Source organism: Ceratotherium simum, chromosome 8, assembly GCF_057802395.1.
Source record: "Ceratotherium simum simum isolate JZ-2026a chromosome 8, ASM5780239v1, whole genome shotgun sequence".
Classification (NCBI taxonomy): domain Eukaryota; kingdom Metazoa; phylum Chordata; class Mammalia; order Perissodactyla; family Rhinocerotidae; genus Ceratotherium; species Ceratotherium simum.
In genome coordinates, this window is record NC_141907.1 from 2,266,257 (window position 1) to 2,283,042 (window position 16,786).

The 16,786-nt window shown below is 56.0% G+C and overlaps 3 protein-coding genes across 8 annotated transcripts in view; 1 reads left to right on the plus strand and 2 right to left on the minus strand.

The window, feature by feature from the left end:
* The window catches only part of ADD1 (adducin 1), a 95,192-nt gene extending 88,816 nt beyond the window's left edge, over window positions 1–6,376 (plus strand). For 5 of the 6 annotated variants that reach the window (XM_014788836.2, XM_004432232.3, XM_087434834.1 and 2 more), the window contains 2 exons: window positions 2,133–2,231; window positions 4,364–6,376. In XM_014788836.2, the coding sequence (XP_014644322.1) occupies window positions 2,133–2,231; window positions 4,364–4,725 (461 nt within the window). In that variant the 3' untranslated portion in view covers window positions 4,726–6,376. The remainder of the gene's footprint in view (window positions 1–2,132; window positions 2,232–4,363) is intronic. The other variant, XM_087434832.1, reaches the window with a different exon arrangement.
* Window positions 6,377–7,176: 800 nt separating this feature from the next.
* On the minus strand, window positions 7,177–11,322 carry SLC75A1 (solute carrier family 75 member 1). Its single transcript, XM_087434835.1, has 13 exons — window positions 11,228–11,322; window positions 10,503–10,693; window positions 10,297–10,393; window positions 9,958–10,061; window positions 9,483–9,641; window positions 9,238–9,399; window positions 8,783–8,891; window positions 8,554–8,665; window positions 8,169–8,277; window positions 7,981–8,071; window positions 7,810–7,857; window positions 7,634–7,723; window positions 7,177–7,389 (listed from the first exon to the last, which is right to left on the minus strand). The coding sequence occupies exons 2-13, from the start codon at window positions 10,674–10,676 to the stop codon at window positions 7,274–7,276; spliced, it is 1,371 nt and encodes a 456-aa protein (XP_087290961.1). The 5' UTR covers window positions 10,677–10,693; window positions 11,228–11,322; the 3' UTR covers window positions 7,177–7,273.
* Window positions 11,323–14,478: 3,156 nt separating this feature from the next.
* The window catches only part of NOP14 (NOP14 nucleolar protein), a 28,757-nt gene continuing 26,449 nt past the window's right edge, over window positions 14,479–16,786 (minus strand). The window contains exons 16-18 of the mRNA XM_004432236.3: window positions 15,317–15,435; window positions 14,956–15,111; window positions 14,479–14,645 (exon numbers count right to left, since the gene is read on the minus strand). Of these exons, the coding sequence (XP_004432293.1) occupies window positions 14,546–14,645; window positions 14,956–15,111; window positions 15,317–15,435 (375 nt within the window). The 3' untranslated portion in view covers window positions 14,479–14,545. The remainder of the gene's footprint in view (window positions 14,646–14,955; window positions 15,112–15,316; window positions 15,436–16,786) is intronic.

Consider the following 16,786-nt stretch of genomic DNA (forward strand, 5'->3'; position numbering starts at 1 on the left):
GCAGCCTTTGTTTCTCTTGGCAACTCACTGATGGAGGAGGTCATGTTTTTGTAAATTGTGATGAGACTGTTTTACAACACATGAAAATAAACGGCTCTAAGAACCAGAACGTCATGGAGCAGGTTGTTTTAAACTTCCGGTTTTGAAAAGTAGATCCAAACATTTTGAGAACTAATGAGAGAAGTAAGCCTCCCACTGCCTTTACCATGAAGGCTCAGGTGGGTCTGAGTCTCTCTCCCTGAGTGTCCTTGGTTGGTACCAGGAAGACCCTGGGAGTCCCCACACCAGGAGGTTCACGCTGCTGTCCTCAGGGCCCTAAGCTCCAACCCTGGTCTTTGTACTGAAGCCTCAGGTCCTAAGTGTGGACCACACCACTTCTTCAGTTTGCCCCCTGAGAATCAGCTCTCCTGGAATGGAAGTCCCACCATGTGTGGGAGTGATGAGTACCTTCCTGGGTCGATGGGGGATTATCCTGGGAACTGTGTACTGCTTCTAAGACAATCTCTGATTTTCCCCAATTTAACTTTTTTTTTTGGGTCTTGTTTTAGACCAACTAATGCATTATGTAGCTGCTATTGAAATTTGCGTTATACAAAACACTATTGCTGAATTCTTTGTCAGTATGTGTTACACTATCACTGCCTATCACTTTCTGTTAGATGTACATTACAATTAAGACTCATTGCACATTGACTCAGAGAGAGCCCTATTTTCCCGTCACAGTGGGCTCTGATTCTGATCGGTGTCCCTTGAATGGCGCACGCAGCCCTGCAGAAAGCTTTATCTGAGCCGTGGCCATAACTGCCTGCCTTAGAGTGAGAACTGGGGTGATGTGTGGGCTCTTGTCCTGTGTCCTAATCCCAGTTCCTCTGCACATGTACGTGTGTCTGCTCTTTGGACCCTTCCAGTGTCTCGGAAACCTGGATTTTTTTTTTTTTTTTTTTTTATGTCGAACCACAAGACACACAAGAGTTTCCCCTACATGTGAGGCTTGATCAGGAGGGATGGTACAGCAAGTGAGTGGATGGGACAGCTGTGATCATGCTCTGTGATCAATCACAGAGCTGTCAGCAGTGGAAGTGCCACCAGGGGCACTGCCAAGAGACCCCTGCCTGGCACTGGTGGCTGGCCCTTCGCACGGGATGGGGTGGTGGTGGTTGTGTGCTGCAGGTGAGACAAGCTGTCTGTCAAAGGTCAGCACCTCAGGTAGGAGGAAAGAAAGCCTCTGGCCCCTTTTCCTGCTTGAGGGCATTTCTTCACTCAGGTGGGAGATGCAGAGGCCTTTGTTGATAGACAGCTGGCTTCAGGAAGGTAGCTGCAGGCTCAGGGGGCTTAGGGATGTAGGCCAGCACCTCTGTGAGATCAGATGGCCTGCTGATTATAGCTGCTTGTTCAAAGGATGGGACCTAGTGATCGTAAGCTATTAATGTAAGAGGTTTAAATGAGAGAAGGAGATTTAAGGAATTAGGATAATATTGGTATATATTTTTCCCTAAATGAGAAGTAGACTTGGAATTTTCTGGATCCTGGATGCTAGTGCCTGCAATTTTTTCTCTGGTCCTTATTAACATATTTTACTTTAGAAATAAAAATATACATTACAATTGGTGAGTTTAAATTATTGGTAGAAAATGCTCTACATAAAAAATTAAACAAAAGTCATGCTCATGTAACATCTCTTGAGGTGGTGAGTAGGGTGAGGCTGCTCAGGACCCTGGGCTGCTTGCTTAGCAGTGGGAGAGGCTTCTCACTGGGGGACAGGAGAGGACAGGTCAGGGGGGTCACCAGTCACAGTGTGTCACAGAGCCAGCTCTGGCAGATTCTCTTTAGAATAAGAATAGAAATTAATTTTCTGTCCAAAGTTGATTAAATCTTTCTGAAATTCAGATCCACACACCAGTCATAATTGGCTTCCTTCATCCTCTTTTGGAGAGGAATGAGGAAAAGGATGAAGACAGCCATGGCTGTGAGTCCTTCCGGGTCTCTTGGATGCACCCTAAGAAGCCCCAGCCGTCCTTCCTGAGGCAGCCAGAGAGGCAGGGCAGGAGGGCCCATCTGCCCTTGAGGAGGGTGAAGGCTCATGGTGTCTAAAACTCCTGACCATGATGTTCTCACTTTTTGTACATCTGCAGAGAATCTGGACGAGACTAGAGAACAGAAAGAACAGAGCCCTCCAGAGCACCCTGCTGCCCCCCACACACCCCCCAGTACCCCTGTCAAGCTTGAGGAAGGTGAGCTCGGGGATGTGGCTGCCCTGGTGTGGGGGGTGCATGGCCTTATGTGGACTGGCATCCACCAGGAGGGGGGGCGCACTTGGTGTTTTTGTCCAGTAGAAGGAAAGCAACTACGTGTGGCAGTAGTTGAATTGACCCTAATAAGCAAGTGTGCATTTGCATGGAAACCAGTACATCACGTGGTTCTGAGCTTGCCCAGCCTCCTCCACTCCTGTTGTGGTTCTGTCCTGGGTAACTTGGGGCAAAACAGATTGGTTAGTGAGATGTCACAACGAGGTAGGAGAGACACCATGGAGAGCACTGGTCTCCGGGGGCCTCTCAGAGAGCCCGCCGCATGTCTGTGGTGTGTGGCCTGTGTGTCTGTCCCTCGGTCTTGTACGTCGTGCTTCTCGTGCCTGTCCTGTCAGGTTTCACCTCATTCTGTGTCCACAAGAATGGCTTGGCCATTCTCCTTCTGTAACTCAATGGCTGTGACTGAATGCATAGACTCTCTACCTGTGCTTTTCTCTTCTCGTGGCTGCCTTACAAACAGGAGGTGGATGTGCTAAAGAGTACCTGTTACCATAGTAAGTACCGCCCGCCTTCTGGCCCTCTGCTAGTTAACCAGAATCCCCTGTGCTTTGCCTCATTCTCCTGCTTCTTTGTTGCTTATTAAGTTTTGTTTTCTGTTTATTCAAAATAAAAACAGAGCCCCCTTGCCCCCTTTTTGTACCCAGTCCCTCCATTCTGGGCAGTGGCCTTCCTGGAAGGCGCTCAGTCACCTGAGCCCTGCCCTCAGGGCTCCCACGGACCACGGCAGTGCTACTCAGAGCACTCTGGGTCTCAGAAATTCTGGAGGGATCATGTTGTCCTGTTCAGCTTCTGAGACCCATGATTGCTTGATGGGAAGGTTTTGCCATATTGGATCAGACATAAATCTAGACTAGGTTCAGACAGGGTGGGATTGTGCCACCTGCTGCATGGGGTCGCATGTGTTTGGACCTTTGCTTAAGCTGGGTGCTTAAGCTTAATTTGAGGAGGGCAGAAAAGCGACATTTGGCGCTAGTTTTTTAAAGCGACATTTGGTCAAATGGTAAAAGTTCCCCTGAGCACCCACAGGCAACGTCTGCATGCTTTGCAGAGTGAATCCTGACTTCCTCCTGCCCCAATTAAGTAAGGGTATTTAATTATCTGGGGGCAGAGGGTGACTGCTGGGGGCGGGGATGGGGCAGCAGCTCCAGCACCAGAGCCAAAGTGCTAAGTGTTCAGGGCCCATAGCCTCCTGCAGCAGCTCCTCTCCCGCGCTCACTCAGCTCCATGTCACTGTCCTGATGTTCAGCTTGATTTTTAAGTACTAAACAGTTTGGTGTTACCTAACCTGCCAGTTGCTTGTAAGTTGACAGGCTATTTTTAAAAATCTACAAAACTGGTTTCCCCCAGGTTAGTGTAGAAATCTCATGATGGGAACCTTCACTGGAAACCCGCCTTCAGGCTATTTCTTTCAAACAAGTTCCATATTGCTCTTTTATGTTTCGATGTTCAAACTGTTAAGAGGGCTTGATTTTTGCCCCTACCCCTTACCTGACAGTTCATCTCTTTTCTTTTGATTAATTTTCCAGCCTAAAATGGCTTTATTTTGTTTGACATTGATGTGCACATGGGGTCTGGAAGTTAACACATGGTTTTCCACTGGCTGCCATGGTTTTCCATGGTTTTCTTCTTGGGGGAGACCAGATGTTGTGGACCCAAATTTAGGCTTAATTTCAGGACTACTAATACGTGCCCTTAGAGTTCTAAAGCAAACCTCTTTTCAAGTGTTGAACATAGAACATCATACTACTGAAAATGTTCTCAGCTTGCCTTGGTCACTCTGTGACTGGCGACCGAGACCCTGGGACCGAATCTGGTTTTGTCAGCGTGCCATCTATGAAAAGGAGCTAAACACTGCCCTGAGACTGAGTCTACGTTTTGTACTATGAGCTACATCCAGCCTTGAAGTAGAGTATACCTTAAGTTTTCTTATTCTTGGTAAAAATCCCTCTAGTCAAATACAGTGGCAGTGTCTGTGCATGGCACTGCTTATCTCGAGATCCCCGTTTGAAGTCTGGATAGTTGACCTTTAACTCCATCTCTCCTGCCCTGCCCACCAGACCTGCCACAAGAGCCAACTTCCCGAGACGACAGTGATGCCGCCACCTTCAAGCCAACTCTCCCCGACCTGTCCCCTGATGAGCCTTCAGAAGCGCCTGGCTTCCCGACATTGGAGGAGGAGGAGGAAGAGGGGCTTTGTGAGGCCCGTGGGCCTCCAAGCCCCACCAGGTCCCCCACAGTGGCCAGCCCTGAGCCAGCCCCAGCCCAGGCAGCTGAAGAGGCCGCCTCCCCAGCTGCCGAAGAGGGGGCTGCCGTGGACCCTGGCAGTGATGGGTCTCCAGGCAAGTCCCCATCCAAAAAGAAGAAGAAATTCCGCACCCCCTCCTTCCTGAAGAAGAGCAAGAAGAGGAGCGACTCCTGAAGGCCTGTCCTGCACAGACTGACGCCACTGGCCTGTCCCCGATTGTGTCTCTTGTTCTGTCTTCTTGTGTAATGGAATGCAAAAAAGCTCATCCCTCCACGTAGCTCGAGCTCCCCTCACGGCGTGACCAAACCCCCACGTAGGCCGGTGCTAACTTGTGTGTGCACGCAGTGGCCCTTCTGCCCGGCCCTGCCGTTGGGCCCTCAGCCTTAGATTCTGGGAGACTTGCTCTCCACGTCCACCTTTGCGTCCTGCCCTGCTGGGACCAGCACCTCGGCTCATCTCAATCTGTTCCTTGGTGGCACGCTGTCCCCCGGGGTGTTGTCATGGTCCTGGCTGGACGGTCTGAGGCTCTGCTGGCTCTGGCCTTGACCTCTCTTGCTCTCCTTCCTGTTGTGAAGTAACCCATTCTTTGTGTCTGCTAGGCTTCCCTTCACCTCAAGGTCTCAGGTGACTGAAGCGGACTCGTAGCTTCCTGCTGGCATTATCTGCTCAGTGATCTCACTTTGTTCATATACACAAAGCCTCGGTCCTGTGAAAACACTCGGGTGCCTGCCAATGGCCTAGGGCATCGTGGCGGCCTTTGAGAGGTGGGTTTGGGCTGAGCCGGAAACCCCAACAGCAAATGGGCCTGTGTACACCCAACGCAACCTATGCATGGTCTAACCGATGACCTCGTGGCCAAAAACAGATTCAGGGGCTCACAGTTTCTTACTCACTGGAGCCTCTAGATTCTCCTAAGGATGGTGTATCAGGAGGGGGAAGAGTCCTTTCTAGAATTTTCTTTTGCAGGTTTGCAATTCACATTTTTGACTGTGAACATGAACGGGGCCACTTTTTACTTTAGTTTTCTCTCTAGGGCCTGCTGCAGACTGCAGCAGAGCGCTGTTCACCTATTTTGGGGGACGTGTTGGAACTGAGAAGGGATTTAATCTACTCTTACTTTAACTCAGCCTGAAAGATACCCTGTTTTTGATAAAAGATAGCTCAAGGTAGAAGTTGGCCCTGGTGGTCCCGACCTGACGTCTCCCACCAGTCACTTTATGGAGCCGTAACTTGCTGTCCTTGTTCGACACTGTCATGAATTCTCACTTAAGTCAGATCCCTGGAAGAGAGTGTGACGCTGCTTAGTGGGAACTAATGGGTGGCCAGATGGACTCCCTGAGGGTGACCCATCTCCAGAGCTGCCTGGTGTCGCCTGACTAGGTGCAGGCAAGCCTGCTTGCCCCCAGAGAGGCCCCCCCTGGGGAAGAGGGAGGGTGCCCTTGGTGGATCTGGTGCCAGACCTGGGCTCGGGTCCCACAAACTTGACACCCAAGCAGGACCGGAGGCTGGCTGCATGCCACTGACCACTGCTTCATGCTTCCCAGTGAGCAAGCTGCTTTTCTTCTGTGTATCGTTTTGTTGCCATGGTGGTGTTCGTTCTCCTCCATCACCTTGGACTGCAGTTAACCGTGGACTCTTCCTTTGATCCCTTCCTGTTATCCCACATATGCAATGACTTTAATTTCACTTTTGTAGTTTATTTTAACTGTTTGTATTACAACATGAAGTTTAGTGGCATATACGACACAGGCTTGGGAGGACAGGTCCTATGTCCTTTCTTCACCGTAACAAGTTTTACTCACAAATAAAATTCTTTAAGCAGTTACCTTGTCTAAATCTGGGAAGGAGTTTTACATTTTAATTATTTTTCTTTGTTCCTTTAAAATAGGACTTCCAGAAGTTTGTCTCACATTCTGAAAAAAAGATCGCGAAGTGTTTATTTCTTGACTAGACATCATTTGTTGTTTTGGACTGGGGAGGAGGACCTTCTAACCCAGAACTGCTTGCCTCAGTGCCACCTTATTTCTCTGCTGGGACTGAAGGTGGTGGGCAGGGAGCTGCCGGGCAGGGCCCACAGAGCACCAGAAAGCCGTCCTGACACTCCTGTGTCCCCACAGTTTGAGCAGACCCCAGAGTCTCAGCCTCACTGCAGCTGAGCAGACAGGAGAGGCAGGACTGGTGATGGGGACAGTCCAGCAGAGGAGTCCCTCCTCCCCAGTCTGCCAGGGTGCAGGGCACACCTCGGTCTTGGAGAGCCCTCCATCTGCCTTTCCACCCTCACCATTGTGCAGAAGGGAAACTGAGGCTTGGGAAGAGCCTGTACTCTTCTGGTCAGTGGAGCTGTAGAAGCTGTTAGCTCAAGCTGCTGCGTCTGGTGCCTGGGGGTCCTCCAGGGTGGTGGGTGTTGAGGCAGAGCTGTGTACTAGAGAAAGGCACTTGGTATAAAATAGCTGCTGTATTTTGTCATTCAGAGGCCTGGCTGATGCCATGTGTTGCAGAGTAAAAACCAAGCAGACAGAAAGCCTGGAAGGTTTTGGAGTCACTGACTGTACTCCACAGGGCTGCCCAGGTCCACACCAGGGAGGGGAAAGGAGTGCCTTGGGCCCCCTGGGGCTGGGCCCCAGGGTAAAAGCAGGGGTCAGGCGGGCAGTGGGGAGTGGTCCTGGCCCAGGCCTCCCACTTCCTGCCTCAGCTCCCCCAGCTTGGGGTGGGGCCAGTTCAGCTACTCGGCCTTGAGTGTCTGTGCTGGAGGCCTCAGGTTCCGCAGGAGGAGGAAGGGGAGCAGGAAGAGCCCTGAGCACACGGTGAAGCAGACCGGGGCCCCGGCCAGCCAGTACACTGTGGAGAGAGAGCCTGAGTGGTGACATGCGCCCACTGCCCTTGCCTACTCTTTGGCCCCAGGATGGCAGGACTGAGCTGTGGGGTTAAGTGGCTGGAACCAAGGAGGCAAGAGCAGACACAAGAAGCTGAGGGAGGCCAGGAGGGGCTGTGTGGCCTCCACCATGGGCCAGCAGCCCCCCGGGCCTGGCCTGGCCACCCCAGGGTACACAGCATGCCCTGAGTGCTATCCCACAGCCCTCACCTGAGGTGGCCACCATGGGCCCCACTGCCCTGGCCAGGGCCCCCAGGCTCCGCAGTGTGCCCATGACTGTGCCCTTCTGCCCGGGCGAGCCTGTGGGGGAGAAGGGGCGAGGCCATCAGGTGCCCGCGGGCCTCCACCCACCCCAGGCGGCCCCAGTCAAGGGAAGGGCCTCTCACCATAGCCAGCGACCACGGAGGACAGGCAGGGCACCACGACAGCAGCAGCTGGTGGGAGACATCAGGGAGGCACCCGTCAGCCCAGAGCAGAGGCCAGGGTGCGTGGCTCAGAAGGATTTCTAGCCCCCAGCCGCCGACCATGCCCCCTCCGGCCTGGCAGGGCCCACTCACCGAAGGAGTAGAGCAGCAGCCCCAGGCCCAGCACAGGCAGCGTGCGCCCCCAGCCGATGAGGAGGAAGGCAGGCATGAGCAGCAGAATGGCCTGCGGGTAGCATGGTAGCACGGTGGGGGGTAGCACTCCCCACCCCTGCAGAGCTCAGGATACCGCCTGCCCATACACCCCCGGGCGAGCCCCATACCTGCTTCACAGCTGCAATTTCCTTGCCAGGGCCGATTCTCCGGGCGTAGGCACCCTGGATGGTGGCCATGGTGAGGCCGATGAAGAAAAACATCTTCCCCTGCTGCAGGCTGGGGAAGGCGGGGGCGGGGGAGCTGTTAGCGGTCCCAGCCCTGCAGGCCAGCTGACCACCCTTCCTCCAAGACCCCTAGCCAGGCAGTCTGGGGTGACAGCCTGTTTGTCACCCATTCTCGTGGTGAGCCACCGGTTCCTTGGGAAGCCCCAGGTTCCTTGGCTGGGCCTTGGGAGATGGGCCAGCACGGAGTCAGCCCAGAAGCAGGGGGTCAGGATGGGGAGATGGCAGGGCATCCCCAGGTGGGGTCCTTCCAGAAACCCCGCACTCGCACCTGCTGAACTGGAAGCGCTGGTGCACAAGGAAGCTCAACGTGTACTCCAGGCCAGAGAACAGGAAGAGGTAGAGGAAGTAGACCAGGCCCAAGCGGCGCAGACTGCCAAGCCCTGGGGAGCAGCAGGGAGGGGGCTTTGAACGGCCCACAGCCCTGACAGCAGCTGGGGGAGCCCCAGGCAGCCAGAGGGAGCGACAGCCCCACCCTCGTGAGGAGGGCGGCTCCTTACTGTCTGCAGCGGGCGGGTCCTGGCCACGGGCCACAGCAGAGAAGTGGAGCAGGCCCAGGGGGCTGAGCAGGTCAGCAGCAGCTTGGAATCCCAGGGCAATGGAGGACGCCTGGGGTGGGGGCAGAGCTGGAAAAGCCTGCCAGGAGGCTGGGGGCACCCCAGGCCTGGGAGCCTGGGGACAGGCATGACCTGAACCTGCTCAGCCCCTGAACCCTGCAGGGCCCCAGCTGACCTGGCCTCTAGTCCGCCTGCCAGGCCTTAGAAGCAGGGGACCTGGGGACCGCAGGGGCCCCAAGAAGCACTTGCTCACAAGAGCCTCTAGACACCAGGAGAGGACAGCCTGGCCCCCCCCGGTATCTGGGACTGGCACAGATGATGGGCATCCCTACAGGCCCATGGAACAGAGCCCCCAGTCCCTGGAGCTGTCAGTACTTTCTTTCTGGGTCCCACCATACCCGCTTCTCCGGGGGCAGCGTCTCCGGCAGGAAGCAGAAGATGAACAGCAGGTCAGAGACTGCGAAGAGCAGGGCGAGCCAGGGTGCCATCTCCACGGGCAGGGCGGCGCCAAGCATGGGGCCCAGTGTGAAGCCCAGCGAGAAGGCCACCCCGATGACTGCCTGGGGAGAAGGCCACCTGAGCCGTGCAGGGAGACCTAGGCCCAGGAGCCCCCGACCCCTCATCCCCCACCATGTGCACTCACCATGCCTCGGCTGCGGGCGGCAGGTGAACCCAGGTCGGCAACGATGGCAGTGGAGAGGCTGACATTCCCCTTGCTGATGCCCCCAATCACTCTGGAGGCCAGGAAGGCTGCGAAGCTATTTGAGGCAGCCCACACAGCATACGAGGCAGCCAGACCTGCCTGCCTCAGGGCAGGGGCCAAGGGGCGGGCGTGGTCACTTGAGGCCAGAAGGGGCCCAGGACCACCCTTGGGACCCTGCCCCGTTCTGGAACATCCAAGGACCACTTGTGTTCCCAGTGTCCCCATAGGTGGCAGGAGCAGCTCTGGGACAGCCTGGCTTAGCAACAGGAGTCACCGCCCCCTCACACACCACCCCTAGGGGGCAGTGACGGCCCATGAGGTGCCATGGAGGGCCCACAGCCGTCCCCTGTCTCCCCAGAGGGCTGCCAGGTGGGTGGGAGCAGGCTGTATGTTCCCACCCCATGGGCACCCATACCAGGGACAGCAGCATCACTGGGCGCCTCCCCAGGCAGTCAGAGACTGCTCCCGTAAGCGGTGCCGAGATGAACTGCAGGAAGGAGAAGGCCGAGCCAATCAGACCTGAAAGAGACAGAGGTCATGGTCACCACACCCCAGTCCCTGTCCCCACGGGTTTGATCACGCCGGGCCCTGCACTCCCAGGCCATGGACCTGACGGAGAGTGGACACTCCACTGGGAGAGGGGGCAGACAGTGCCCAGGAGCGAGAAGGCATGGACAGGACCTGGGAGTGAGGAAGGAAGGGGCCAGGAAGATAGGATGTTAGTATGCCCCCAGCGTGGGGCTCAAGGCCATACCTCCGACCAGGACGCTGTTGTACCTCTTCTCTGCTGGCATCCCAATGGCTGCGGCAAACCAGTCCACCCCTTGCTGCCACGAGCCATAGAGGGGGTCCTGGGGAACAAGGAAGCATAACAAAGGCTGAGGGAGTCCCTGATGGAATTGGGGCAGTGGACAACCATCGTGGGGGTCAGGGGTCATCAGGACATGGGCAAGGGCTCACGTGGGCACGGCTGTGGCTCTCCAGCAGCCCGGGCAGCAGGGGCAGCAGCAGGGTGAAGGCCAGGAGGTCAAGCAGGAGGCCAAGGAAGACCACAGTGATCACGCGGGGCTCTGGCGCCGGCTGCTGGTGGATGGGTGGGCGCGGGGTGCAGCTCCCGCCGGCTCCCCAGCCCATGGTGGGGCGGCTCTGATCTGGCTTGGCCGAGAGGTGGCAGGTCTGCACGAGGGCACCTCTGGGTACCCCAGCCCCAGACGCCTACCCAACCACAGAGGAAACCGAGTCCCCCAGTTCCCGCCATGCCCCAACCCGCTAATAGCCAGCGAGCACCCTAAAGGGAGTGCCTGCCCCGCCCTGCTGGGGGGCGCCCATTACCCAATCCAGGGGTCCCTTTGTGCGCCCTTCCCTCGACCCCGGGCAGCAGGAAACTCACGCTGCGGGGATTGCGCAAAGAAACCGCAGCCACCCAGGCCAACTGTCCCAAGGGGCCGGTGTGGGGGCATCGCAGCCCACCCCACGCCAGATGCCCACGTCCTCGTGCGGAGCGGACGGGGAAACTGAGGCCCGGGTGGAGGGCGGGACCTGGGCGGCCCCGGGCGGGTGCAGGAGGCTTCCCTGCGCCCCGGAGAACACGACCCCCGCCCGCGCCGGGCTCGCCTCCGGGCCAGGAACGTGGGGCGCGCGCTGGATGCAGGAGCCCCCCCGCCTCGCCCCGCCCCGCCCCGCACCTGCCGCTGCCGCGTGCTCGGGACGAACAGACGAACGGACGGACGGACGGACCGACGGACGCGGAAAGTACCGCTGGGCCGGCTGCCGGGGCGGGGCGGGGCGGGTGTGTCTGTCACGCCCGGCCCCGCCCTCGCCCCGCCCCGCCCAGGAAGTGACCGGTGCTTCCTCTTCCGGCCGGCGTAATTCCGAGGGCCGACAGTCGGGTGAGGACCTTGTCGCTACTTTATGCCCCGCGCTCTGCGCGCTCTTTTCCCGCGCCCCCGGCCCTTGCGGGGCGGGGTGACGCTCTGCGGGGCGGTGGCGCCGCTGCCGAGTCTGGGCGGATCCAGCTGCGCTGCGAGCCCCGACCCCCAGGCCGCGAGGCTCCAGGTCTGGCCCGGGACGGGGTCCAGCAGCAGCCTCCTGGCGGGTCTTGGGGCGTCTTCCTGCAGGCCCGACGCATGGTCGCGCCCCAGGTCCCCTTGCCCAGGCCCACAGTCGGGCGCTGGGGCGTCTCCTGCCATCCATCCTGCAGTTGCTGAGCCCTGGTCCTGGCGGGGGCGGCTTCAGAGCCGAACGTACCTGACAGGCCACAGTCCCATTTGCCCCCTCAACCTCTACCCAACGGGGATGGCTCTAAGGACCCTGGAGCTTTGGGTCCTCCACCCTGGAGGGCAGTTTCGTGGGGTCCAGCCCTCACTGGACCTTCCTCACACCCTCCAGTCCTGCCAGCTTGGGTGCCTCGGAGACAGGCCGTCACCCACAAATATACCAGCAGCCCCAGGCCTGGGCCTGGCAGCACTACTGCTGTGATGGGCCCCATGGGTTTGACCGCACATACTGTCTCAGTTGGACTGTTTGGAATGCGTGTGGTGCTGAGTCTGAAATCTCAGGGCAGGTGAGCGAGGAGGAAAGGGATGTGAAGTCAGGAGAGCAGAGACCACTGAAAGCCGCTCTGCCTCCTGTGACTGGCCTGGTGGCCCGGGACCGCCTGAAGGAGAAGCTGGCGCTTCCAGTGCGGCGCACGCCCACTCACAGCGAGCCCAGGGCTGGAGGAGGAGCCCCCAGAGCAGCTGGAGGAGCTCGGGACGTCAACACCTCCCGCTTCCCTTCCATCTTCTACAATTCAAGCGATTCCCAAATAAAGATAAAAGCAGTCACACTTATGTCTAACATAAGCAAATATTCCACCTACAACCAAAAAGAAAACGCACAGTGCTTTCCCCAAAGAGGACACGCTGTCCCTTTATCCACCTTTGAGTGATGTTCCTTTTCTTCCTGCTGAGCCACTTCCCCCTTTAGTGGTCTGTAACTTACATACTTGAGATATAAGTTAACTGCGTTACCACTTCTTACCTTAGATGGTAGTGAAGAGGGGAAGAAAAGGAGTTGGATGATATATATGCAAATGTATTCATATCGAAATGCAATGGTCCTTGTTTGTGCACCTGGCCAGGTGGTCAGAGCTGGGTTTCATAGCCATCTTCTTCCATGACCCATTCTCTATTCTCCCCTTTACAAGGAGCAGGAGGCAGGGCTGCAATGGGCCATCTACATCAATACTGACATTTCTAAGATTTATGTCTGGAGTAGGGCTGGGGAGAGGCCCACGGTGGGCAGAGGTATGCTTGGATGACACACGATCCATAAAGCTGGGGCTTTATGAGCTTGTTGCTGGCACACTTCATCCTCACAGAACTGACAAACAAGGCCTCTGCAGAGCCTGGCACCTGACTTGGTCCCACTTTTCTGGAACAGTGGGGTGAGTGTCCAGAGCCAGGGGCTTGGTGAATTAATGTAGCAACAGCTGCATGACCGAGTTTACATGTGGACGAAACCTTGAAGCTGTATGACGTTAACAGCAGGCCAGGCCTACACAGCGACAAGGTGAAGCCAAACTGGCTTGTGGATGTGACAACCACCAAGGCCTTCTAGATTTACGGGGCCATGCACCTGGCAAAATTCTGTCTATGAACAGTCTTAGGGGAGGCTGGTGAAGATGCGAATGTCTGGTTCATCGTGGCTGCTTCATTCCTCCCATTTGGAAAACCCAAGGCTGCTCTTGGCAATCTTGGCTTGGGCTCAACGTGCCACCAGGGGGTGCTCTGGCCCTGTCAGCAATCTGAGCCCCAACATGTCCAAAGTCAAACTCTTTACTTCTCCCCACCAACCTGTTTGAGGAGCCAGAAATGGGGTACTGGTCACCTTCTTCCTTACCTCGCCCACAACCAGTCTGGCTAATCCTCAATCTCGCCATGGTCACTGCTGTGGCTGTGTGACCTCAGGGATGGGCTTCTCAATGCATGCTCTAGGGCCGTCTTGCAGGGCTGGTCAGTGTGACCACATGCTGTGACACTGGCCTCCACCCTAGGCTGCTGGCTCTGGAAGGCAAGGCCTCAGTGCTGAGCCCTGCAGTCACCTCGGGAGTGAAAACCCCACTGCCTCACCCTACAAGACTGGGGTGGGGCATGGGGACAGGGACCTTCCCATCTCAGCAACCCCTCAGGGAGGCAGCAGCAGCGTTCAGTGGATGGCTCTGTACAAGGCCATAGTCCTGGGCCAGTCTATGCAGTTCAAGGTGGGCCACAAGGGCAGGCAGAAGGGCTCCTTCACTGCCTGCAGCCCACAGCCCCTTTGGGGTCCAGCAAACCGCACACTGACCTTCCTCATTCATCCTTAAGGATGGTTAGTGCGGAGAGGATGAAAAACCAGCACTTTGTTGTTTAATTTACAAGCTTGCAACCTTAACCATAACCTCTGCATCTTCCAACTTATTCTGACCCAAAACTTAGAAGACTGCCCCCTGGGTCGGTGCAGATGGGGCCCAATCTCCTCCCAGCTTCCACAGCGGCCTAGCGTTGAGGAGACTCAAGGCCGGCACCTCAAAGCATCAAGTAAAGACTGAATTAGGACAACGCCCGGCGTGGCTGTTAGGATGCCAGGATTACGCGCGAGTTCTTTCTTCTCCAATTTCTGAACTGTTTGCAAACTTGTTTCATTTGTTATTGAAACTATAATTTATGTAACGTGATTTAACAATCTTGAATTTTATACACGAAGGGAAAAATCTTTGGTTGACCAAAAACAGCACTGGCCAGAATCCCTTAAGTCCCAAACCTTGCAATTAACTGAGGTTTGTCTGGACTCGATGAACCATTTAAAGTTTATTAGCAGATGGCTCTCACAGAGGATTGCTCTGAACAACAAAAGCGCATTTCATCAGGAGAGATGTTTTCATAGGAAATGAAGTAGAGGAAAAAAAAAATCACACTGCCATTATAGCACCCTTTATTACTTTCAATATACAACATCTCCTTGCTTAACGTATAAAACATTATTTATTTTTTGAACTTTTTCCTCTTCAGAGCCTTCCATTCACCCTCCTGGGTAGCCAGACTGTTAAAAAGCTGCTTCACTTTTCGCTTTCTTTCCGCATCCCTTCAAAAAAACCAACAACCCATTTTTGGATTAGTCTTTGGAAGCTGTCTTGCCTGTTTCAGACTGACCCAACAGCAGTTCAGAACCACTTGGGGCCTCCAACTGCCACATCCAGTGCAGATGGAGGAAAAGAGGGGGGACGAACCTGCCCAGCCCAGGGCCCCAGCCGAGCCCGCCAGTGCCAGGAATGCGGGTACAGGAGGGACCAGTGCCCTTACCCTAGCACCTGCCCACGTGGGGCCCAGGGCCACCGGCTGGGGAAGGCAGCGTGAAGGCTGCAGTCTCCCGGGCACCCCACAGGCTCCCTCACCGTTCCATGATCTCCGAGAGCTGCATCCGAGCCAGGAACTGGTTGTCCTTGCGGATTTCCCGGACGGCTCCTTTAAATTCACGCTTGTGTTTGTGGATCAGTCTTTTCCTTTCCTGTTCCTCCTTACTGCTTCCCTGTTTTCTTCCAAACTCGAGGCTAAAAAAGGAAAGCCAGCGTTGAGGAGGCAAGAGTCTAGTGTGCCCCATCTCTCAACCAGAGCCGTCTGCTCCAGGTGTGGCTTCTCCTCGAGGCCTCGTCTCAAGACTGGCCTCCCCCTCATCACCCCGGGCTGAGCCCACAGCCCTGACCTCCCTGGGCCCCTCCCAGAGCTGGGGGAGTGGCGGGGGGCTGCTGGACTCACACTTTGACCAGCCGGGGGGTAAACAGTTTCAGTGGCACTGGCTTGCTCTTTTCACAGATCAGTGGCCGACAGTGCTTCTTCTGGTTTTCCATTTCTGTCAGTATGCTTTGACACAGCTCCTGAAACACGAGAACACAGCTGACACCTTGACGGGCCGCCCACCATGTGGCCTCACAAGCTCCTCCTCACAGGCTCTGTGGCCTCCGAGAGGAGGGGGACAGAGAGTGCCGCGGCCTCACTGCAGCGAGATCTTGCCTCCTTCAGACCCTCCTGCTGTCACTGCTTTCTCTGGGCCCAGCATCTCATCTGCTAAATACAGGGGTGTGGGTGCAAAGAAGCTGTGCTCAAAGACGTGGCCCAGCTGTAAGGGAAGCTTCCATCTTCTTGCTGACGCACGAGACAGCTCGCATCCTTCCTCACGCTGCTGGCTTGGCAGGACTAGAGACTCACCGACACTGATCTGAGAAGGAAGGACAGTCTGTTCTTCTAGCATCTGGCAAACATAATGGCATCTGCTTTCCAGAGAAACTTGTGCTTGGGCACTAGAGATCCACCTCCTGTGGACATGTGTGGGAGAGCCATCCCTTGTGCCCTGGGGAGTCGGGGGAAGGGGTAGCCAGTGGGGGCCACAGGATGAGGCACCGAGCAGGACCAAGTTTCTGCCAGTCTTTGTGATTTGACCTTACTTTCATTCTAAGAGAACCAGACGGTTAAGGCACTTTCATCACGGCCCTGGCTTCCAAAAGAGTTGGCTGGGGCTTCTGAGGAACTTTCTAGAAGCCAGCCCACTGATGTTGGTTCCATTCCTCTCCTCTCACATAGGTGTGCCCTGGAACTCAGGCTTCCTGCACCACGGGCACAGCCACCCCTTGGCCCCTGTCCAGACGTTTAACTCCAAGGGCCAAATGCCCAGAGTCCACGGGGACTGCACACAAGGCATGACCAGCTCAGTTCACCTTGGGTCTGTGAATCCCATCGTGGCCCCTTGGCCAGCCCAAATCCCACAAGACAGCCAGCCACTCTGTCCTTTAAAAGACAAGCCACAGCCACCTCTACAGTAAGTGGATGTAGGGTAGAGGCAGGTGTGGACACCTCAGCCTCATCAACCTTCCACAAGATGACAGGCCTCAGTGTGGACAGCTGTGGTCTGCCCTGGCTCTGGGGACACTTCCAGGGAGGACAGAGTTGCTGTCCTCACAGGGCCCATGATCTACTGGGGCAGAGACCAGACAATGGTCATGCCACAGAGAAGAGGCATGGGAAGTGCCAAGCAGTGGGTGCCACTTCCTCCCAGGTGACCTTGCTTCCTGAATGAAGCAAGGGGACGAGCCATATGGCTCCAAGACTATTCCAGGCAGAGAAAAGGGCAAGTGCAACAACCCCAAATGAGGAGGTCAGAGCATGTGAAGGGGGAGGGCCAGGTCTCCCTGGCCTTGTGCACCCCAGTCCTGACTTTGCCTTCTGTTCTGA

Coding starts and splice junctions, on each gene's coding strand:
- SLC75A1 (XM_087434835.1), bottom strand. CDS start 10,676: ATGGGCTGGGGAGCCGGCGGGAGCTGCACCCCGCGCCCACCCATCCAC. Junction 8,666..8,782: donor GGACCCGCCCGCTGCAGACA/GTAAGGAGCCGC, acceptor GCTGCTCCCCAG/GGCTTGGCAGTCTGCGCCGC. Junction 8,278..8,553: donor CAGCGCTTCCAGTTCAGCAG/GTGCGAGTGCGG, acceptor CGCCTTCCCCAG/CCTGCAGCAGGGGAAGATGT.